The sequence below is a fragment of the Otolemur garnettii genome, unplaced genomic scaffold, assembly GCF_000181295.1.
Source record: "Otolemur garnettii isolate 467f Iridium unplaced genomic scaffold, OtoGar3 scaffold00084, whole genome shotgun sequence".
NCBI lineage: Eukaryota > Metazoa > Chordata > Mammalia > Primates > Galagidae > Otolemur > Otolemur garnettii.
This window is the reverse complement of record NW_003852479.1, coordinates 5,401,290-5,426,297: the sequence shown is the minus strand read 5'-3', so window position 1 is coordinate 5,426,297 and position 25,008 is coordinate 5,401,290. Positions and strand designations below refer to the sequence as shown.

The following is a 25,008-nucleotide window of genomic DNA, read 5'->3' as shown; positions in this document are numbered from 1 at the left end:
CAGCAGGGTTTGAGAGGACTGACTCCAATTTTGAAAGAGGTTCTACTGGGCCGGGCGCAGTGGCTCACACCTGTGATCCCAGCACTCTGGGAGACTGAGGGAGGAGGATTCCTTGAGCTCAGGAGTTCGAGACCAGCCTGAGCAAGAGTGAGACCCCATCTGTACTAAAAATAGTAAAACTAGCGGGGCATCATGGTGGGTACCTGTAGACCCTGCTACTCGGAAGGCAGAGGCTGGAGGATCCCTTGAGCCCAGGAGTTTGTGGTTGCTGTGAGCTACTCTGCCACGGCACTCTAGCCTGGGTGACAGAGGGAGACTATTGGAAGGAAGGAAGGGAGGGAGCGAGGGAGGGAGGAATTTATTGTAGGCAAGATGCTATATCGTAATTAGAGAAATCTTTCATAAAAGGAATGTCAATAGATGCAGCCAACTTCACTACTGTTTTATTTTATGAAATAGTCACAGCCCCTGCATCCTTTAGCAGCCACCACCCTGATCACCCAGCAGCCCTGACAGCAAGACCCTCCATCAGCAAACAGGTGGTGACTGGCTGATGACTGAAATGATCATTGGTAGTTTTTGTAATAAAGTACTTTTTAATTAAGACATGCCACGTACCTTGGTTTTTAGACAATGCTATTGCACACTTATAGAGTATTGTGCAGTATGGACATAACCTTTATGTGGACCAGGAAGTGAAAACTCAAATCTGTGTGACCCAGTTTATTGTGGTACTCACTTTATTGTGGCTGTCTGGAACCAAACTAGTGATATATTCAGGGGCCTAAATACATCCTAAACACCATGAGATGCCCATTAAAATAGAAAGTATTAACCACATGCAGGAAAATATTTTTTCCTAGGTATTGAGGGGGTTACAAAGAGTTATAGATACTTTTGTCATCTAAGTTTTCATAATTATTTGGAGAGGCAAAATACTAGACATGTAACAATGATCCCAACTTTGTAAGGCAGAACATACGAGGCAGAGATAAATGCTACTGAATTTAAAGGAAGCAGAGAGGAAAGTTTTGTGGCAATAGACAGTGTTTGGACGAATGAGTCATAAATTAACCATAAATTAACACGTGTGCATGTGTTCTGAGTGGGGAGAAAGTGGGAGGAGAGGATGCCTGCTGTGGCTGGCATGCTGGGTGACCACGACTGTCGCAAAACTAATAATCTAAGAAAAAAGTGTTCCCATGGAAATCTTGGAGGTCTGCTTTAGATCTTTCTGGTCATCTTGAAGACCTGAATTGGGTGGTATCTGAGAGTGGCAAATCCTGGACTTTTTACCTGATGTTTTATGGAGGCAAATGTTCCAAGAAAGGTAATGTGTAAGACGGGTCCAAAGAGGCTCAGCGCTTGCAGTTCAGCGGCTAGGGCACCGGCCACGTACACCGGAGCTGGGGGGTTAGAGCCCCGCCCCGGCCTGCCAAACAACAATGACAACTACAACCAAAAAATAGCTGGGCGTTGTGGCGGGCACCTGTAATCCCAGCTACTTGGGAGGCTGAGGCAAGAGAATCACTTAAGCCCAAGAGTTTGAGGTTGCTGTGAGCTGTGATGCCACAGCACTCTACCAAGGGAGACATAGTGAGACTCTGTCTCAAAAAAAAAAAAAAGAACAAAGACAGGTCCAGAGAAGCCTCTTCTCTTCTCGCTTCATTCTTTTAACCCTTCAGCAAACATGTGCTGTGTACCAACTATGTGTCCCGGCTGTGCCAGGTACCAGGAGCGCCAGCGGAAGGGGATGCTGAGGAGGGTTCAGTCCCACAGAGGAGTGAGCAAGTGAACAGATGCCACACAGATCGGATGTCGGGATTCTCTGGAAGAGTCTAGTGTTGTTTCAAATCTCCAAACCATCTGCATCCATAATGCATATTTATGGTCTATTGTCTCTGTTCAGAGTGAAGGCAATTACATATTACCTTATAAACCTTCCAAATATGTCAGAAATTATAAGCTACACTGACCAGGAATTGATTAGCCACGGCAGTGCTGCTCCCTCAGGACTGAGACACAGCAGATATTCCATTTATCTGAAATAAATGCCTGGATGTTTGGGTGAGACAGTGAGGAATCACTAATCAATCTGAAAATAGAGCCACGCTAAACAAGCAGAATGTAATTATCCAGCTTGGAATTCAGCCAGCCTGGTAAGACAGATTCCCTCCATTCCTAAGGAAGAGGGAATCACAACTGTAAATTATGTCGGGCGTCGGCCATGAGGATCTTTTTGCCTCCTCCGGCGCAGAGACCCCAGGTTACCTTTTGAACGTCCACCATCCGACCTCCTTGACAACCCCACTGAAGAAGGGTTTAGAGCCCTAGGAGCTTGGGTAGAAGCCATGGAAACATTTGCTCAGGGAAAACTCATTTCTCTTGTGTGGACAGGAACATTTATATGGAAGACATTTAGAAAAGCTCTATTAGTGCTTAGGGCTGTAAGCTCTCGGAACGGGGAGCAGAAATTGTGGTACCCAATACATCAATATCAACGCATTACTGGAAGCTGAGGGCTGTTTAGAAAACAATCTGGCCAGTGCTAAATCTGGGAGGACAGGCTGTTCTGATCGCAGGCCCCTGGGAGCTATGATCTTCCTCTTCCCCCCGTTTCTCTCTCTCTCCTCTTACCTATGTGGCCGTGCGTGGCACACACACTCCCCCCGTTATGTGTCATCTCGCGGGTGGGGACATCAACTTCTCTGAAGTTAGTTCGTGGGCCCTCACCCCCCAGGTTTAGAAGCTGTCGTTCAGTCAGCTCAGTTTTCTAGATGTTCTGTAGACGACCTCCGTTCCCTCCTGTAGCACATGAACCGCTAAGGGGTTTCCCACCACTTCATAATTTGCCATAAAGAGGACTTACATGTTGAGTTTCTTCTGTCCCAATATATATTTCTCTTTACCTCGCCAGAAAACAGATTCTACTTGATTTTTCTCTCTTCCACAGGAGTGACAGAAAATAATTATTCTATATGGTGAGTTGCTAAGCATTAATCTCATTATTGCCCTTTTCAATGACAAATTTCTTAGGGTTAGCTACTTCAAAATACTTCCAAAAGTATATTACACATTCTAAATGCTTTAATGTTACTAACATTTTATGATATTCCTGAGAAAAACATTAGGATATCTGAATTAAATAATTGAACTGGATTTTTCTTGGAATGGTGATAATAAATTACTGGACGCCCAGATCTGACAGGTAGACCTTGGAAGTTACTGCTGTAAAACCACTGTTTTTATTTATTTATTTATTTTATCAAAGACATAGGAAAATGTTTACACCATCTCACTGGGTATTCTTTATTCTTTTAGAAAGAGTTCTGGTCTCCCTTCTCTTTCTTCTTTTCTATCTGATTTACTACAGTGGGACATATTGAGATATTCAACCAACACATTTATTGATTATCTACTTTGCAAGGCATCATGTCAGATGGGATGGGGAATCCAAAGATATATAAGACAGGTTTTCTGGAGAATATAATCTACTATCAAAGATAAGACATGAACCAGATAATATATACTCACTGTTATGACGATATTTATAGTTCTGCTTGTAGAAGTTAAATATATTTCTCACTAGACGTATTTGGCAGTAACTATATTTCACCTCAGAACTCCATAGTAAGTACAGAATTTAACACAATCATTTCTAGGAGCTCTTCTGGAATAATATTTTTTAAAAATTGGTGTTTATTTCTTACCAGTCATGGCCGTCAAATTTGCATTTTTGATGAAAATCTCAGTTATTCCAAGAGCCTTCAAAACATCTTTTAAATCAATTTCCTGCTCCACCGTAAACCTGGAGAACAAAGGGAGGGCAGGTATTTAGTTACAGCATCTTGTTACCTGGCACAAAAACAAACTATCAGATCCATTGATTTTAAAAGTCGGCTTTGTAGACGGTAAATTGTACTAAAACTGGCTTTAGACCGCAAGAAGTATTTTTGTGTGTTTGTAAAAAGAGGGGGCATCAAAAAGAATGATTTATCAGTTAAGGATTTAAGTTCATAAGTAGGAAAATATATGATATAAACAGAAAGCTCTAATACACGCTAGAATAAATGGGTTTTGGGAACAAGAATCATTACCATAGTATGAAGTTTAACTTGTAACGGAGTGGCTTCCAACATCCTTTGACCTAACAAGTAATATCTGTGTTTCTTTTAAAGCTGGGAATGACCAGCCAGCCATTTCCCAGGTCTTTCTTTCTTTCTTTTCTTAGTGTCCTTCTCAGTTTATGCTACTTACTCACCACCCCAGCCACCACGGACAGGGCTGCATAAATGCCAAGTTGCTCTATACAATAAATACATTCAGCACGTCAGTGCCATAAAACTTAGAGAAAGGAAATGTAAAAATTATCACGCACATTCCAAATTGTAGATAAAATCAGCATATTGTGCCCCACAAAAGCATTAATGTACACAGTTATGATTTAATAAAATAAGAGGAAAAAATACATCTTCATGGTTACAGTAACCAAACGCCAGCTTGCTTTCACGAGTCACTGCAGAAAAACAATTTCCTCAATTAATGTGAGTCAAATATTATGACCTATTATTGTGTGGTTTTATAATTAAAGGGAAAATTTTTAAACACAGAATAATTGGTCTTTCTTATTTCTTTGACTTTATGAATTACCATACATAAATGTGCATCACTTTTATAAAAAGAAATAAACCACTAGTTAAAAACTTATGAAAATAAACACAGTGGTAATAAGCAGAATATTAACTTGAGAAATACTTTCAACAACAAACCAGATGGACCCAGATACAGACTATCCCCTAAATCCATGAACTGTATTACCAATATTTCCAGTGGAAAAAAATGGACCAAACGTGTCTGTATTAAGAAATATATTTTTAGAGATGTACAGCCGGGCATCGTAGCTCACGCCTATAATTCCAGCACTCTGGGAGGCAAAGGCGGGTAGACTGCTGGAACTCGAGTTTGAGACCAGCCTGAGCCATAGCAAGACCCCCGTCTCTAAAAATAGGCAGGAATTATGGCAGGTGCTTGTAGTTCCAGCTAATCAGGAGGCTGAGGCAAGAAGCTTGCTTAATCCCTAGAGTCTGAGGTTGCTGTGAGCTGTGACACCACAGCACTCTACCCAGGGTGACAAAGTGAAACTCTGTCTCAAAAAAAAAAAAGGAAAGAAAGAAAAAAAGAAAAACAACCCAAGACATTTATTCTTCTTAGGAGGTGAAAACTAGAAAAAACTAAATGTTTCCTTTTACTAAGATGTTGCTTCCTGATCAATACAGATTATAAATACAAATTTTAGGCAATAGGCTGTGTCCTTAAAAGAGCTAAGTCTGTGATAGTCACCTAAGCCTGCTCATGCAGCCTTTCTGATGTCTGGTTATAAGAAGAATGAGAAGAGAGCGGTTGCTACAAACATGGGGAAAGACTGGGGGAACAGGCGTGGCAGACTTGTGATTATGGAATGAGACTGACCAACCCGTGAGCACAGGTACGTCACAGCACTAAACCAGCGCTCATTCGTCAAACCTGGACTTCACCTTGTTTCTTTGGTTTTCTACCAAAGCAGATTTTGACTGTGAAAGTAAGTTATTCTGTGGTGCACATTCAGAAAAGGAATGAAAAGGAAAACGCAGAATGTCTTAGAGAAACGTTCAGTGGCTTACAGTGATATGTGCGTGGGGTGGGGGGGGGCGTGTTTATTGTGTTATTCACTTTTTGAACCCTCATATGGAAGTACTATACCCCAGAAACTTCTCCACGAGTACAAAACCAGATTAAATATCACCAGCCCTCTGAGGTCAGTATTATTACTAGTTTGGGGGGTGGGAGGAAGAAACTGAGGGCCAGACAGATGAAATAACTTGGCTAATAAATGGCAGAGCAGGGTATGGACCCATGTGCTTTTATACATGTCCTGGTCCATCTCAAATGACAAAGTGAAAGAAAATATCGGGAGGGGATTCTGTTTACTTCTTAGGAGTAACTGCTTTCTTTCACACTCTTGCAGCTGGCCGGTCAGGTGATAAGTCATTGATTCAAGTAAACTTGGGCGACTCCCTTAATTTCAGAGCCGCAGTTTGAACATGCAAAAAATGCCCATCCTGAGTAAAAATCTGACTCAAATTTTACCCTCTTCAACGTATACTCTTTCTTTCCAGCTTTTACTTAGTGGTATCTATGTGTATAATATCTCAGGCATAAGAATATCTTTCTAAAATCAGCATCAAATATCTTAATACATGGAGTGTGGATGTGCCTCAGTGTGGCCCACTCCGACGTCTGCAGTCTCAGATTTATTTGTGGTGTTCACAGTGTTCCTGGAGGGTTAAATAAGGTTTCTAAAGGTCTCAGGATGGTGCTCGCGTGCAGGAGGCATCCAGGAAGGGCACTTTATCAATACTGTCTGCTACGTCCCAGTGATGCGTCACGTGTTCCTATTATAGGTGTTAAGATATGATGTATTTACATTCTAGTAGTAATTGGAATAATTTGATTAAATAGCTGTATTAATTCATATGCTAAATTCGTCAAATCTAGTGTCTTAGTCTTTTTAATGTTTATAGTATCTGGCATAGGACAGCCACATAGGTTGAAGTGACAATAAATCTAGGTGTTTGCCTCAAAGAACTAAAAGTAGACCTTCCATTTGATCCCCTAATCCCATTACTAGGTATCTACCCAGAAAAAAAAATCATTTTAGCATGAGGACATTTGCATTAGAATATTTATTGCAGCTCAGTTCATAATTGTCAAGAGGTGGAATCAACCCAAGTGCCCCGCAACACATGAAAAGATTATGGGATGTATGTATCCTACACAATACTATTCAGCCATAAAAAAGATGGTGATTTTACATCTTTCGTATTAACCTGGATGGAGTTGGAGAACGTTTCCATAATAAAGCATCACAAGAATGGAAAAGCAAGTATCCAATGTACTCAATGCTAATATGAAACCAGTAGGTGATGTAATACGCACCCACACAAGAGAAAAAAACAATTGCACTCGAGTTGGGGGTAAGAGGGAGATGGGAGGGAGGAGGGAAGAGGCAGGGGATTGGTGGGCTCCCCCCTAATGGGTACAATGGAAGGGTCTATGGCACATCCTCTGGGGGAGGGGCACAACTACAACTTGGGCTTCACCTAACAAATGCAAATAATGGAACCTAATAGGCTATATTCATTTGAAATTTAAAGAAAAATCAGGAGTTTATAAGATTTTCGTTCAAAGTTGAACACAGAATATAAATAATATCCATTTGTCCATTCATGGGCCTTTTTTCTTACCAAACTATTGAACAATAGTGATTTTTATCTCTCTCCTCATAAGACAGACTAATGTTAATACAGATAATAATTATCATCCCCCATGTATTGAGCGCTTACCCTGTTCCAGGCACTGTGCAAATCCTTTTATAGATATGGCATCTTGTTTAATAATTTCTGTAATGATCTCCAACAACTCTGTGTGATAGGTATGGTTATCTCCAGGCTCCAGAAGAACAGATTAACTCTCTAGAAAGCTCAGCATCTGTCCATAGTCACACAGGCCAGAGGCGGTAGAGGGAGGGTATGGACTAAAGTCTTTCTGACTGCAAATTCACCAAGTCCAATAATGGCTTTTAAAAATGAAACTATGTTCGAGGAAGATTTTACATTTCATTGAGTACAAAAATAAAAAGCCACAATACTGTTTTTGCAAAACCAAAAGGCAGGCCTGTCTTAGGAAAGGCATACCATGTAATTTTACATTTGCAACTTTCTACCTGAAAAAGTCAGAGATGTCCATTGAGGGCAGAAGAATAAGGACTGAGTAGACTCGGAAGCAAAAGAATGAATATACCTGACGTGGGAGATTATAAAATAGACAAGAAATTAAAAAACAAATCAATCACTTTGCAGGAAAACCTAATGAAAGCAGTTATGTCAAAGAACAAAATCAGATGGTTTATGTATCGGTTTTCTTTTAGAAACATGAAACTAAAATGCTTCATTAATAGACAATCATTTCAAAACATCAGGATGGTTTCTGGTAACAAGGGGAAAACCTTTCACATCCTTTCCAACACTCAGCAAATCTGAGGCTGAAAAAGTTGGAGTGGACCACAGTGAGGTGCATCAGCACTCCAAGTATTAAAATATTTGATGCTGGTTTTAGAAAAATATCCTCATACCTAAGATATTATGTATTAGTAAAGAATGAAAAGAAAATTAGACACTGGGCTGGACTTTTAAAGAAATTCTATTCCTAGAAAGGTATATATAATGATACCTGTAAGGTTAGCACAAGGTAAATAGTAGGACTTCAGAGGTACACTAAAAAAAAAAAAAAAAAAAAAAAAAAAAAAAAAAAAAAACCAGGTGGTTCCTATGGCTCAAAGGAGAAAAAAGAAAAGAAAACCAGGTGTTCCTATGGCTCAAAGGAGAAAAAAGAAAAGAAAACCAGGTGGTTCCTATGGCTCAAAAGAGTAGGGCATCAGCCCCATATGCTGGAGGTGGCGGGTTCAAACCCAGCCCCAGCCACAAAAAAAACAAAAAAGAACCCAATAATATTAGCAATAGGTAATAAGCACATGGTGCTTACATTGTGCCAGGTTTTATTCCAAATACTATATAGATATTTTATGTGTACATATTATTTATTAGACAAACTATTTTTGCTATCATGAATATTTAGGAAAAAGATCTGGCAATTTTATTTAAATCTTAGAGATGTACAACTATGTATAAATATTGTGGTATTTCATAGGATTTGGTGATATCACAGGGCTATAGCAATTCTACTCTCTCTTGAATAGATTCTTGTACTTTGTACGGAAAAAAAAAATTTAATTTAGCACCAAATACATGTAAGATTTATTTTTCAAGGGGAAAATTGCAAAAATACAAAGTAATTACTTTTTCTACACACCTCTCCCCACCCACCCTCCCTCCCAATACCTCTGCCTCTTTTAAAGGCAGTACTTTAAAATTGTTTATATAATCTCTAGTATAAAACAAAGTAAAAGTACCTGTTAAAAAGGAATATGGTCAAATTACAGAAAAGCAAATTTGCATTTTCAGAGTTTTATCTGTCTATGAACAGAACTATAGAAACCATTAGATACTGACACTGGAGTAAGCCTAGAACGTAACTGTTACAAACATTTTTACCTTTGCTAAAACTGGGTCACTGGATAAATCTTCCCCTTCATTAAACATTTAGTGGACACTAATGTAAAACGGAGGATGGATTGTTTCCCACTCATTACTGTAAGTCTTTGAAGACAGTTAATTTCTTATAAACGGAAGCCAAATTTATCCTATCTGGCCTCTGTAGCTGTACAGAAGGAGAGTCGTGGAACTCCTGGAAAAATGGATACTTGGTAATTAGCTGAGCCTAGTTTAGTAACAGCATTAAAATAAGCAAGAGAGTGAAACTATTTCATAATTGAAGAGTATTCTTAGAAAATGCAGATTTAATTTTCTCCCGCTGCCACATTCAATTTCTCAGTGGACAGGACCCGGAGGCCACATTTTCTCATGACTAGGATGGAATGAGAATACATGGGACTTATTAAGCATTCCTTCAGAATTCTGTTAAGATTCTCCTAAATAACTCACCTCCTCACAGAACCCAAGCATTTGGCGACGTTGCACTTCACTCTTGTATTTAATAAAAGAACCATTAACAACACTACAGAATTTGTCAATTATTAAGAGGAATTCCCCGTAAAATGCAAGGAAAATGCTAAATTAATGATAAAAGGTGACCAGGTGAGGGTCATCACAGACTAAACGTATAACAAGTCTAGGCCTGATTTAGATTGTTATTTAGTTCAAAAGCAAATTGTTCTCTGGAGTTAAAATACATTGTTTACATATTAAGTGTGTAAAAGTCAACTATCAAGTATTTTTTTTCCTTTTATTGAGTCATATATACATAGATCATGAATACATTTATGCCTGTGTGGGATTCCATGTGTGGATTTTTTGTACAAATAGGAGTGGTTACATCCTGCTAATTAACATAGCTTTCACCTCATTTACTTAATCACTGTGTTAAAACATTTGTGTTCAATACTTGATAGATTTGACTTGTGCCCTTGCAAAATGCTCCATGGCTGTGGTCCCCCTCCCTCTCTCCAACACCCCCCTCCCCTTCTCTCCTTCATCCTGGGCTATAGTTGTGATTCATATTTCATATGAAAGTGTGAGTGAAAATTGGTTTCATAATAGTTACTGAGTACATTGGATATTTTTTTTTCCATTCCTGAGATACTTCACTAAGAAGAATATTTTCCAGCTCCATCCATGTAAACGTATCAAGTATTTTTAAAACTTGGCTGTATTTATTAGGTTTTCACTGACCACCTGTCCTTGGGAATAGACTTACAGTAGAATCTTTCTACATAAGTGTTTTGTCATGGGAAAACACTTCATAGGAAGTTACATATGCTAAATACCTAAGCCAAAAAGAAAAAACTCTACCATTGGGGTTATGGTTATATGCTATATGTGGTCTAAGAAATATAGAGCACTATATATATAGTTATATATTATGATTCTAAATATAATGCATTGATATATAATGAATCTAAACATAATGTATTGCTATATAATTGAATATATCACATACCATATCATACATTAATATTTTTAATATATTACATGATATAATTTTCTAGCCAAAAATATCTACAGTTCAAATAGGTCTTTTTCATCAATATAAGCAAACCACCAGCTTATTTTTTAGAAAATCTGGTGTATACATATGATATAACTTTTAAATGATAATTCCTAAAAGTAGAATAAAGATGAGTTAGTTAATGCACTCTTGTTCAGGCTGGTCTCAAACTCCTGGCCTTCAGCAAGCCTTCTGCATTGGCCTCCCAAAGTGCTAGGATTATAGGCATGAGCCATCACATCCAGCCAGTAATTTAGCTTTAATACTAATATGTTATTTATTACCTTTCAATGTTCATAGTAATCAGTCATATTTGAACAATTTTCTTAATATAGAATAAGTGTTAAAACTCTACTTCCACACCCACACATATATACATACATACTTACCTGTTATTTACTGATTTTTTTCTTTTTTACAGGGTTAGAGGGTACAAGTTGAATTCATTCAGCAGTATATAATTGTGTACTGGTAGAATCTCAGCTTTTGGTGGATATTCTTTTACACATCATTTTTATAAACATTATATCTGTTTATTGGCCTACCTTGCATCCTGGGTATTAAGGGATTCAAGGGCAGAATAAATATCTTCTGTTGGGTAATGTTTTGTAAGAACTTATAGGGGAGAGAACTAGCTGTACCCTTGAAGTCTCCGCAGAAGGAAAATGAGAGCCACACAAAGGTGAAGTGTTGGGGGATGACAGCAGGTGACAGTAGGTGACAGCAGGGGAGAGGGTTTCAGTGAGGCAAAGGTGAGGGCCACTTGCACCATCGGGCAGCTCTGGGAGGGCTTCCTAGAAGAACGAGAGCCAGGGCTGCACCAGAGGCTAAGTAGCAAGGTAGCAAAGAGAGGTGAGGGGCAGTTTAAGCTGAGACAGGAAAGTAAATGGAGACAGGCCAGAAAAGAGCATGATGGATGTGGCATAACTCCAAGTATGGATAAAACATGCTTCCCAATGTCTGATGTGAGTGGGCGGAGTTGGGGTTGAGGAAGAGGATGGTAGTTAGGTCATTAAAGGCCTTGCGTGGATTTTGTTTTTTCAGCCACGGGGATAATTTTGAGCAGAGTGGTATCTTGCTGCTGGTTACGTCTGCATCTCAGCACCCAGCACGGTGACTAGCTTGCGACTCTCCCAGCAGCATCAGGGATATTTTACTCCCCAACAATAATCAACTTTAAATATTAATAAAATACAGAAGACTGTCAATGGCAATTATGTTCAGAGACAATAGATTTAAAAATCTCCTAAGCAAAGCAAAGACTGTTGAACTGTATCTGAAATTAGGTCTTGAAAAATTGCACCAAATGAATCAATAAGTGAGCGTTTGGCTCAGGACCATGTCTCAGGACCTGAGCGTTTGTCTCAGGAGTATGAAAAAGGCTAAAATTAAAAATAAATCAGAAGAAGAAGAGAGTGGTACAAGACTTAAAATTCAAAAGGAGTTCATAGAGGTGTTCTAGGTCATCCCTTCACTGACGGCCCTCCCTCCAGGCTGCCTCTCACCTGGGCAGGTAGACTCTCACCTGGGCAGGTAGACTCTCACCTGGGCAGGTAGACTTCCACTTTCTGCTTCTTCACGGAGTTGGCCCATTCTTCAATCAGTTGTGGTTTGACCAGTGGCTCTAGAGTAGCCAGGGGGACTTCCTGCCTGGACAGGGCCAGCATCATGCTTATCTCATCGCCCTCATATGGTATTTCAAGGACTTGGTAGATTCCTCCAGCCTCATTGGAGCCATCACTAAATTCCCCTGCAATGAAAATAAAAAGGCCGTAAAAGGCCTATATTGAAGTTTTCCTTTAAATTAAATTTGTTATAAGTTTATTCTAAAATGGCATATAGAACCTAAGAAATTCAGGCATCCAAGAAAAAGAGGGCTTATTTGAAAACAGGCCCAGAAATGCAAATGAATCTTCGGCCCTGAGAATTTATTTATTTAATTATTAATTAAATTTATTTAATTAATTTTATTAATTTATTTTAGAATTCAACTTCCCGTTTGTCATAACATGTTCTCTAGACTTACTTTTACTTTTTACAATGAGATAATTCAATATATTTAAAGGATATCATTAGAAACAATGAAAACTCCTGGTTAGAACAATAAAGCCCTGGCTCCAAGTTGGATATAAATTACATTTCATAATATCCATTTGGTTTCTAAGAAGGGAAACTTTGACCATATGATACCTGGAATTCTATTATCACCAATACTACAAGTTTTGAGGCAAAGATTGGATAACCAAAATGAAACCCAAGCATTCTACAATAGCTACCTAGTACACTTGTAATAATTCAGGTCTCTAAGTTAGGTAAGTAGGTAAATTAACTAATTGGCTTTGAGCTCTATGAATTCAGCCACATCATAAATACATATGCACACACACACACACACATGAAGGTGCCCAAAATGTCTATACATTTTAGTAAAGGAGAAAATTTAGAATATTAAGACTGTACTATTCAATATGTACTGATGACAAAAGGTGAGTACTAGTTACATTGAACACTTCTTGTAATTGCAGAAGTCAAATGTGACTTGAGTATCACAAATTTAGTACAGTTTTTTCCTTTTTTAAAATATGTATACATTTTTTGGTACCTACTGAGTGTGTGTATGTATATGTATGTGTGTGTGTGTGTGCGTGCATATGCACACACAAATTGAAGCTTTCTTTAAAAAATATTTAAATTCGTTATATATACAACACCCAAATATATATATATATACTATACATCTTTTAAAAAACTATTCTCCCACTACTTTAAAATTTTCCTATTTTCAAAAATAAGCGTACTATATTTGTTATGAATATTTTCCGATAACTGATCAGGTCCCTTACACATCACACTAAACATTTTGGTTTTCATATCTTATTTTCATTGTTAACCCAGTCAGCTGTGATTACAGTCTTTTTAATATCACCATAGACTTTTAAATAGAATAAGCTATAGTTTTACAGGTACTTGTCTTAAAATAGCATTTCTGCTTATGTATTAATAAATTAATATAATTTGTAATAGTGTACAGGAAGGAGTGATATCTAACTGTGTGAAGAGTTCAGTGAAACATCTGGGAGAATAATACCAGTGCTGAAGACAGTGAGTCACATCACAAATTATAGGCTCTCGATGAGCAGAACAATGAAAGGACAGTTATGTCTGGCCATCCTACAACTATACAAGTCATAGTGTGACTATGTGATGGCTATACAGGCGGTGCAGAGCCCAAATCAAGTCTCGCTGAAGCTTCTGGTTCCCTAAAAACCCTCCCAGAGCTGGGCGACTTTTTGGAGTGAACCAGAATGTTTTTGCACAACGTTAGGTATTTTTAGATAAATGAAGCAATTCTGCAGATGTGATCGAATTTATAAATTGAAAAGATAGATTGGAAAACTGTCAGTGCATGTAATACTCACTCAAGATCTAATTAACGGACTTTGCAAATAGAGCCAAGGAAATGGAATTGTAGCCTGCATTAAATTGGCAAGGAGCTAGAATGATGGATATTTGACGTTCCTTCTTAGAAAGTTGTTGGTATACTGCAAGAAGAGGGAAATAAAAGCCAAAGCGTCTCACCATAATAAAATTCTCCTTGTTGATACATCATTGGAATTTGAACTTCACTTTCATCATCTTTAGTGAAAGAAAATGTTCTAGTATTTTCAGGTCTAAACTGTGACTTCCAGTTCCCCTTGAAATACACAGCATTGATGAGGGCCAGGTGAGTGGCAGCATCAAAGTCCCTTGAGGATACCAAATCTCTCAACAGATCTATTTGGGGACAGAAAAATGAACAAATAAAAATTCGCGTTAAATTGGAAGGTGAAGGAGAACTAATAGATTATCAAACTGCCCCTCTGATAAAGTGTTGCAGAAACACCTTGTACCAAATTTATAATAAAAATAAAACGTACCTTACTTTCAAAGGAAAAAATATATACATGCACACACAATAAAATTATATAAGTAGCAAATGGGGCATCAGACTCTGAACCTTCACCACCTTCTAGTGGTGATGAGAGATGGAAACCTCTTCACTGGGTAAGCACTCAGAATAAATGCTGTTTATTTTTCAACAAGTTATATTATTCAGTGTTATCCAATTGAAACATTCTTCTATTAACATAAAAGCTCCTTTTGAATAGGTGAAAACAGATTAGTGAAAGCCAATTTAACTCTGGATGCGTTGCTTTTTATCATTGGAAATTTTCCTTTCCAAATCTATTTTAAAAGCTATTAGGTCTTTGCAGCTTGCTGAAGTGTCCAAAGAAGTTTGAAAACAAGCATTTTAATAATTCAATCTATTACAGATGTATTATTACTCTTAATTTATTCTTTGTATGTTAAAAAAACTTGATATGTTTCTTTTATCTTATATTTTAATATCATGCTTAATAAAATGAGAGAATACAGAGCCAGTTTTGATCCTATTTTTTTACTTCTTAAGTAAAAGGTGCCTCCACATTTGGGGGATTATGGGGTGCCGAGTATCTGCTCAGGTGTTTTTGTTCCAACATAAAATTTTAGATTAACATTGAAAGAGTTTTGACAACATGACTTCATTTAATGAGCAGCTATAGTCATCTATTTTTAATGTAGCCTCAATCTGTGGATCCTAATTTCAATTATTTTGCGAGTAAAGTTGAAAAGCAGACATTTGGAAGCCTTAACTACATTTTAAAGATACAAAATGTAAATAAAATATAGGATAAATGCATCTCATTCTAATTCCTCTTCATTGGTTTGGGCTTAAAATGGGCAGCTTAATTTATTTCTTTATTTTTATTTTTTGGCTGGGGCTGGGTTTGAACCTGCCACCTCCAGTATACGGGTCCAGTGCCCTACTCCTTTGAGCCACAGGTGCTGCCCCAAATGGCCAGCTTTAAAAAAAATGAATCCTATACAATTTTTTTTAATGACCAAATAAGTTCTATAGTTTAAAAGGCAAGAAACATCCTTAAACTCTATGTTTAACTCTCTTAATCTACATTAACTATATTGTTAAGCTACCCACCAACTGCCATTTTATCTAGTAACTAATTTATTAAACAGCTCAAGCAAAATTCCGTACAGTAGTTAAGATTGCTCTACAGAGGAATCCCATCAGAGAGCACAGACTTCCGATTATCAGGGTTGACTTCTATATATGCCAAAAGGTTTAACTTTCTCAAATGTTCATTCATAAACAATATTTCTAAAATACACTTTATACAAAATAATTATTAGATTCTCAACTAAACGCTAGCTAACACTCAGAATGTAAAAGAAGAGAATAAATGCTTTCAGAAGTAAAAGGTTAAGCCAGCAGAGAGAGAGGACGCCAGGGACATACCGTTTGTGTTGTTCTGCACCCACTCGTTGATGTGAGCGGCCGCCGCTATATTTTGGCTGAAGTCCACGTGGTACACTTCTGCGTTAAAGAATTTTTTCAACATTTTCAAAAACTCATCATTGACATGAAATCCATTCTGCACAAAGAGGGAATTGGCCATTTTCATCACATACTGGCTCTTTTCGGCAGCTACCATGTTAGAAAAATCCTCTAAGAAAGGAAATTCTTCACCTACAAGATGACAAGGGACACGTTCATTAGTGGGATAAACTCAGAGAAAGATCAGGGGAAGAGGCCTTAAAGCACAGGCCGGTTCACAGCGCCAGGGCCCGAGGGAAGAGAGACCAGCCTGTTCCCATATTGACAGGGTAAGGAGGTTCCAATGGATGTGCTATTTCTAGATGGTCTAATTAACTTTTTGCAGCTTCATATTACTAACTGATATTATTTTTATTTCATTGTTATCTTTCTGGAATCCACAAGGTGGAGATTAAAGTTGTTTTCTTTGAAGGTACTCAGATTGCTCTCATCAAATCAGTTCTGTTTTATAATAATTAGAATAAATTATCTTCTTTAAAATCCAAGATATGTCTTTAAATTTTACTCAGTAGACTTTTACAAAATCTTATAACTAGGAAATTAGAACATACTATTTCTTAACCTTTTCACGAGTTAATTCACACGTATATTAAAAGTATTAAAATAGAAAGTATATATCACACCAAAGTGGGCACAAGATACCTTTTGGCTAGAAATGTCCTTCGATAAATACAATTTTTATAAGACAATATTTCAAAAAATTTCTTGGATATTATTTAGAAAAGGATGAGACAGCTGATTTTAGGCAAAATTTGTATATTAGAGAACCATGTTGCCTTTCTTTGTAATACTCATCATAGTTCTAAATGTTCGTTTATTTGTATGATAATTGATTCACATATGACTTTCCCTCTCCACTGGAAGTTTCCTTTTGTATATCACAGTGGAATTTATTTTTAATAATAGTTTTAGAAAGATATAATTTCCTCAGATTGACTCAACCAGGAATGGAGCCAGAACCTTTACTCAGTTTCCTAACCCTTCTCCTCACCATACAATCTCAGTGAGATAATTTCCTGGTGCCTCTAGCATAAGAAGACGACATAAGTGAGTTAAAAGTCAAAGTCAAAAGTCCTGAGAAGTCGTGTCTCCCACACTTACCATTTTTCAAGCTGTCATAACCCATTGAATGGCGGATTTCATTCTGGGTCGACCCCTGGGCCCCAAGTTCCATCATTCCCATTGCAAGAGCAATATTCAGCGGAGAGAAGAGAATATTTTCATCTTCCCCTGTGGCTCTGAGACGGTTGTACATGTTCACTGACAACTCAGCAAAGCTTTCACCCAGGAAAGTGTCGCCGAAAGCTGTACTTTGTAGAACCAGCAGAGAGAAGAGTCCAAGAGAAGCCATGGTGGAATAATTTGAAGCCTAAGAAATAAGAATTTCCATGTTAATTTTCTCAAAGAAATGAGGCAACAGGTAAAAGTATAAAGAACTATTTCTTGGCAAAGTTGTAAAGCAAACCAAAGATTTTTGAGCACGTACTCTGTAAGACAAAAGTCTCATTACAGAATGTTAGGAGGTTCTACTTTTAAAAATTAACGATCAAATAAACAACTAATACGGCTAAATTCCTAGAATTCTCCCAGAAATAACAGCCATTGTCCCCGCCTTCATGGGGTTGAGAGTATATAAAGTTACATACACGGCAAGTAATTAAAATTCAGGTTTAGTGATGCTAATTTATCAATTTTTCCTAGCCTTGTCTCAGATATTTTTGATTGAGATTTTGTTCAAACTTATTCTAGCTTCCACGAAACAATGTAGGTCCAGGACAAATACAGGGTGGCCATAAAGTTCGAGGTCAGTTTTGCACACGAACTTTATGGCCACCCTGCATGATAAAACCCAAAAAGTATTTATAAGGTTTAAGATGAAGTAGCAGAGTTAGGCATTCAAAAATGCCACTTCATTCATTTACTATAATTTATAAAATTAATGCATCTTATGGCTGGGTTACTAACTGGTGAGCAGAGACACACACCTGCCCCAAGTCCCAGGGGGCTCCCCGCGCTGCAGAGCCCACAGGAAGTGGTAACCCAGCGCGCAACGTGCCTGGGTTGTCTGGTCCTCTCGTGTCAGTTTCCCACGAGCCTGCTGCTCCCTCCCAGTGACAATCTTTGGGCAGGAGGAGCCCCCTGCCAAAGTCGAGCATGAAGCTGAATTTTTGCTTCCTTAAAAAGGGGCAGGAACCTCGCGTCTCAAAGCCCTCCAGATCCCCAAGCGCAGCTTCTCAACCCAACTGAACGTCACAGAACAAATCTTCCTTATTTGTTAGGAAGTCGGTTGGACTTATTAGGAAGTCGGTTGGACTCCTAAAATTTGGAGTCGGTTGAAAGGCCACAGGTGGCCCCACGGCTGCAGGTTCCCCAGCCCATTCCATAAGTATTTCTACTTTCCAGACTCGTCTGGTTCTTACACTAAATCACAGGGCACTGAGGACGCAGTTTCTTTGGGGAGGACAAGGTAGTATCTGTGCTCAGATAACCCCTGAGTAGCGGCCCTGCCTCTTGGCACACCTGTGCCCCAAAAGCCCGGCCTTCCGCAAAGCAGTGCGCGGGCGGACCCCTCTCTCCTGTGTGCGCGTCCGTCTGTAGGAGGCACCCGTGAGAAATTCCTCGGCAATAGGGATTGGGCAAGGGATTTAACGTCATTGGCTCTCGTTAGTGAGACCCACGAGAGCACGAGAGAATGTGCATCAGTGGTTAGCAGTGTCCACTCCTGCACCGCAGGTGGCCGCGGGATCTTCAGGAGAAGTTAGCGGGGGCTCCTCCTCCGGCTGCGCTTCTTGCTCAGAGGACGCCGGATCCGCGCTCCCCTGCTGCGGAGATACGCACTCTTACTAATACTGACTGGGACTTGTAGGTGCGTGGGCACCTGAGACCTGAACCAGACCTACCCCGAGTAAGCTGGTGCAGCGCCCCGTCGGACAGTTGAGTGGGCAGGGCTGGAGACAGCGACTGGGGCCCCGACACCTGCCACTTTGCTCCTGCAAGCAGCTGGAAAGCTGAACTGCTATTCAGACTGGTGGTAAGTAGTCGTTTGAACTATTTCAACAACTTCCAGGACGGCGGCCCTGCCAGTCCGTCAACTTCAGCCACCACTGGGAGGCTGCTGGGGCGTCCTTACTCAGGCGGGGGCTCCAGAGAACTCCGGGAAAAGACAGAAGCTTTACTCACCTGTTTGTGTGATGTGGTGTAAACCTATGTATGCACTTTTCATTGTTAGAGTGTATTCCTCTGCTTATAAAAAATGTAAACTGTAAAACAGCCTCAAGCAGGTCGTTCAGGAGGCTCTTAACACCTTTTAGTGGGAGGAGTGGAAGACTGAGACGGTGGTGCTGACCCCAAGCAGGCCAAGGCTACCGTGTGTGTGTGTGTCTTAGTTTGTAATAAAAAAGGTTTAAAAAGTAAATAAAAATAAAGCATTTTTTAAAAATAGAAAAAAACTTATAGAATAAGGCTATAAAGTATCTTTGTACAGCTTTACCATGTGTGTTTTAAGCTAAGCGTTACTACTAAGCAGGTGAGAAATTTAAATCTTAAGATTATAAAGTAAAAACATTGTAGTAAGCTAAGGTGAATTTATTACTGAACAATGAAAAATACTTTTTACACATTTAATGCAGCCTGAGTGTACGGTGTTTATAAACTCCACAGTAGTGTGAGGTAGTGTCCGAGGCCTCACACTCGCTCCCTCAGTGACTCCCCAGAGGGACGTCCAGTTCTGTGAGCTCCTTTCAGGGTGGGTGCCCTAGGCAGGGCATGTTTACCTCTTTCAGTTTATCTTTACTGCACTCATTCTATGTTTAGGTACATTTAGACTCATGAATACTTGGGGTTGTGTTACAGTTGCCGGCGGTGTTCAGTAGAGCAACATAGTATACAGATGTGTCCCCAGAAGCAATAATGTAAGAACACTCTGTGGACACGCTGGGCTGAAGTTGCCTAATCACTCCTTTCTCCAGATATATCCCAATTGCTAAGCAACCCGGTGACTGTGTAAGACCCAAGGATTAAATTCTCCGTATGATGGTTACACCTGCCAGTCCATAACACAACTATTTGGAAACAGATGCATTTGACATGAGTATCAAATTTGAGGCTAATAAAAACATTTTACTTACATAAAAAACTAACCTCTTGGCTATAAGCATTCCAGAAAATAAGGTCAAATCTATTATGTTAACAGGCATTGTTATTACAAATGAATATACAGTGGGATAATATTAATAGCTAAGAATTCTCATACTTAAGCTTTGCAATCGCCCTATGAGTAAATACTCTGTCCCCATCTTAGAAACCGAAATGTGGGCTCACGGACATTGGGAGCCTGCCCAAGGTCATACAGAAGGGCTAAATCCAGGACTGGAGCCCAAATCGTCCTTACAAAGGCTGTACCCACTTAACTAAACTGCCTCTCCCTCTCTGGACAAGTGGGAAGATGTAGGACTTGGAAACGAGGCTTGGAGTTAAGTCTCAGGTCCGATGTGCTGTTTGACCTTCAGCAAGTAACGTGTGTTCTCTCAACCTCAGCTTCCTCATCTGTCAGATGAAAATACTAATCCCTGCTCTACAAAGGTATTTAAAGAACAAATGAGAGAGAGAGTGTGTGTGTGTGAAGCACTCACTTAAAGGGCATCATGAGAAAATGTTTCCTAGGTATGTAGAGTTTCTAAGTTAGACAAGAGGCTCTAGAAACAAAATGACCACGTTCTTGTCCCCATCGGGCCATCTGGTGCAGCATGTCAGCCATCCATCCCGCCCAGTCTGGTGGGAGACCCGTGAAGACGTCAGGGAACACAGGGCAGGCTCTGCACTCAAGGAGCTCACCTCACTGTGCCAGAGTAAGACCTACTGCCGCTCTTCAAAAACCAGATGAGAACCAGAAGAGGAAATCACCCCTTTATAAATATGCATGCGCTGGAGTAACAGGAAATTCTATGCACTGGTTGAAATACTCACTGATCTCAGGTTAGGAATGCCTGGTCTCCCACTAGGGTCCAGAAGAGAAAGAAGGGGTGTCTGAGGGACCTGCAGTTCTGTTCCCTTTACAGGGGAAAACAGAGATGTCAGCAGTCCTGATGTATCTTTGGGATATGAGGATATGGAGAGGAGAACCATCCGTCTGTGGGGGAGGCTCCTCCACGGCCGCCAGCCGCAGGGAATCAGGGCCCTGTGGCTGTGAACAGGGAACTCTCAGACTGGAAGATCTCCGCTCTGGACACACACCTGTTTCTCTTCCCTCCTTCTGAAGGCAAGATTTCCAGTTTGCCAGCAAATTACCTGTGTTGGTCTGTTCCACCCTTTCTGACCTGGCAGCAGGCTCCTCCCACCTCCTCTGCCTCTCACTACTCCTAAGTGTTTGGGGATTGTTGTTGCCAGCAGTGGGTATTTTGGCACAATGATGTGAGTTCCTTGAGTACAAGAACCTGCCTTTATATATCTTGATAGCTTAGTGGAAATTCTGTCATGGGGATTTCCTTCCTCTGTTCTTTTTTTCTTTTTATTTTTTTACACTTTCAGATTTTTTTCCAAAGGCAGAGTTTTGATCTGTTACCCAGGCTAAAGGGCAGTGGTGTGCTCGTGGCTCAGTGCAGCCTTGAATTCCTGAGTATCAACCTCCCGAGTAGCGGGCACTACAGGCTTGTACCAACATGCCCAGCTAATTTTTCTTATGTGTTTTAGAGATGGGGGCTTACTGGGTTGTCCAGACTGGTCCCAGACTCCTGGCCTCAAGGAATCCTCCTGCCTTGGCCTCCCCACGTGCCAGGATTACAGGTGTGAGCTGAGTCGGCCTCCCTATTTTGTGCTCTGAGTCCCTGTGCTCTCTGTGCAACGAGCCCTGCCCTCTCTCTTCTCTGTGGTACACTTCTCACACCCACTGCTGCACTCTCAAGACAAAATTACTTCAGATCTTGTCCTTATTAAGATTACTCCAAACAAGTAAAACCCCAGGTCTGGCTGTATTTCTGCCTTAATTTCTGACATGATAGTTCTTGAGTATTTGCTCTTTTATTCTTGCCAGGACTTTGAGTTCAAGGTGGCTCAATCAAACCCAGTCTTTTTTCTTAAAATGTCAAAATCTTTTTTTTTTTTAAATGTCAGTCTTTGATGCCCTCATCCGTAACTTGCCTTCATAGATCCTGCAACTCCAGCCAGACAGCCTTTTGCACCACGTGCCCCAGAATTTCCCTCCCTAATGATGGCTTATATAGTTCTTGTTCTCTTTCTTTTTCTTTCTTTCTTTCTTGAGACAGAGTCTTACTCTGTCACCCCGGGTAGAGTGCTGTGGAGTCACAGCTCACAGCAACCTCAAACTCCTGGGCTCAAGCAATTCTCCTGGCTCAGCTTCCCAAGTAGCCAAGTAGCTGGGACCCAGGTATGCACACTCCTGGCTAGTTTTCCTTTTCTTAGTAGAGACGAGGTCTCATTTTGCTCAGGCTGGTCTTGAACTCCTGAGCTCAGGCAATCCTCTCACCATGGTGTCCCAGAGTGCTGGGATCACAGGTGTAAACCATCATGCCTGGCGTATAGTTCTCTTTCTGAAACTACCCCAGCCCAGTTCCATATGTTCAAATCCTACCTCCTGCCCAAGATTCTGTTCCATCTTCTTCATGAATACCTTCCTGGTGTTTCAGTTAAAACAGCAACTTCCCCTCCTCTGAAATCTTGGCATATTTTTATCTTGGCCTCTCCGGTGACATGTACGCAGTTCCCCCACCTCTGTCTATTTCTGGTCATTCTCTACATGGATCCTCCCTTTTCTTAGGCTTTTCAAGGGCAGAAACAGAAGACTCTTCATCCTGTATATCTTATGATAATCAGAATGGGCACCTAATGCATTACATGGAGTCAGTGGCCAATACTAGGTAAATGTTTGCTAAATTAACACAGAATGAGAGGTAAACGCTCACAGCACTGCATCAGAAGAAACAGTGAGAGGAGCTTCTGAATCCTCAAAGCTAATCTGAGGCCAGAGGGAATGGCTCATTTTCATTCCCTTTATGATAAAGTGTTTTCTCACTGCGTGTGAGACCAGCTCGACAAAGTGGCACCAGCGCCGGTGCTGGCACAACACAGGGACTGGGCGCGTGGTACGCTGAGGAGCGTGCCACCCCGGACAAGCACAGAACAGGGCACCAAACATTCCTGTGTTAAAATCAGTCTACAAAATGCCAGGCTCCACGATCAATCATAATAATCGCCATAGTCTCAAATGGGTTACTGTCACATGAAGCATTACTCTGGAGATTTATTATTTTCAAGCTACTGAACAAAATGCTTTACACAAAAACATAAAAACAACAAGGGCTGAGGTACCAGAATAGCAGCAGAGAGTGCTGTGGTGGTGGAGAAGCAGCAGTGGGTTAGCCGCGTTGAGAATTAGGTGACTCTTACTTCTTACTGTTCTCTGCTTTGCCAGCGCTGGTGTGGTTGCATGTGTGTGTGTCTGTGTGTTCCTGTGTGTGTCTGTGTGTACTGCTCTGCAAAGCATTTCAATCAAACAGGTCCTCAAATTTTGGGACACAAAACTAAAAGGACAGTTTGAAAAGTTTCCTGGTAGTTAATCATACTTATAAGAAGATTGATTATCCATAAATGAGTCTTGTTGTTTTAATGACCCAATTATTTGTAATAAAAATATAAAAATGTTGCCTATAATTGTGAGTTGAGAGAAAAAGGGAGCTGCTCTTTAGCAGCTCAGAAAAATTCGTGCAGGGGCCGTTTCTCCAGCGACAGCAAAAACAACAACATTACTGGGAATAAGGAAGGAGCACTGTAACAGAAGTCCTGGGGCTGTTAATTCTCACACTTGTAAAAACTAGTAATTCTTTTAATTGAGGGAACCAAAAATTGGGCGGCTAAATTTTTATTTTATCAATACATTGAGATGGGGAGAAAATAACAGAAATAATGCCTCTTACCATCCCATAAAAGGATGAACATTTTATCATGTAAATAAAACAGTTCCTTCAACGGGATATACTTGCAGTCATGAAAATTAACTGCTTTTTTTCATTTTGCCATGGAGTAGTGAAAACACTACAGTGGGTCTTTGGAAAATGGGAGGTTGGACGCCACCGCTCTAACTTCGGTCTGTACTGGCTCCCTGGGTGACATTTGGAACAAGTTGAAGTCTCCACGCCTTTATTTCCTGACTTACTAAGAGAACGGCTTAAGTTAGATCAGCAGCAATGGAGCTGGGAAGTTTTCAAAGAATCTGCAGAAAAAAAAAAAAAGCCACAACCTTCTGAAACAATCTGTACTTTAGTGAATTTCCTTGGCTGTGACGTGTACAGTGCTCTCCTCGTCCCGCCTCTGACTTTTCTGCAATCAGGACAGATCTTTAAATCAGTTTCCAAAGATCAGCTAATTCGCACCCAGAGTGGGAAGCTGTGGCTCAGCCATGGGCTCTGGGCACGCATGTGTCCTGGTCTGGGAAGGTGCAGACTTTAGCCTGTATGTTGCTCTTTGTTCCTCACTCGACATTTTGAAAGGTGGCTGCTCTCACAGCTCAGTTTTCCTTTAAACTCAAGTCTGGAGTTGTCCTCAGTGGGATGGTCCTCAGTGATGGCAGCTCTGAGCAGGAAAAGGCTGTGTGCAGAGGGAACCAAGGGGCGCTTGAGAATATCACCTTCCTCTGAGTGACAAGGTGTCCACCACATAGTGATCTCCTGGTGAAACAAAACCCAGTGTGTCACAAAGGACCCCACAGTGGACCACACGTGAGTGGTGATCTCCTGGTGAAACAAAACCCAGTGCTTCACAAAGGACCCCACGTGAATGGTGATCTCCTGGTGAAATAAAAACCCAGTGCTTGCAAAGGACCCCACAGTGGACGACACGCATGCAGGCAGATAGAGCTGTGAGCACATGCATCCTTTGTCCTTGGGATATTCTGAAAGGCC

General features: G+C 40.3%; 1 protein-coding gene across 1 annotated transcript in view; it reads right to left on the bottom strand.

Moving 5' to 3' along the window:
• SERPINI1 (serpin family I member 1) overlaps positions 1-25,008 on the bottom strand; it is an 84,869-nt gene that overhangs the window by 14,657 nt on the left and 45,204 nt on the right. Inside the window, exons 2-6 of the mRNA XM_003794646.3 lie at positions 17,198-17,465; positions 15,998-16,228; positions 14,242-14,436; positions 12,208-12,412; positions 3,711-3,808 (exon numbers count right to left, since the gene is read on the bottom strand). Coding sequence (XP_003794694.1) covers positions 3,711-3,808; positions 12,208-12,412; positions 14,242-14,436; positions 15,998-16,228; positions 17,198-17,447 — 979 coding nt within the window. The 5' untranslated portion in view covers positions 17,448-17,465. The remainder of the gene's footprint in view (positions 1-3,710; positions 3,809-12,207; positions 12,413-14,241; positions 14,437-15,997; positions 16,229-17,197; positions 17,466-25,008) is intronic.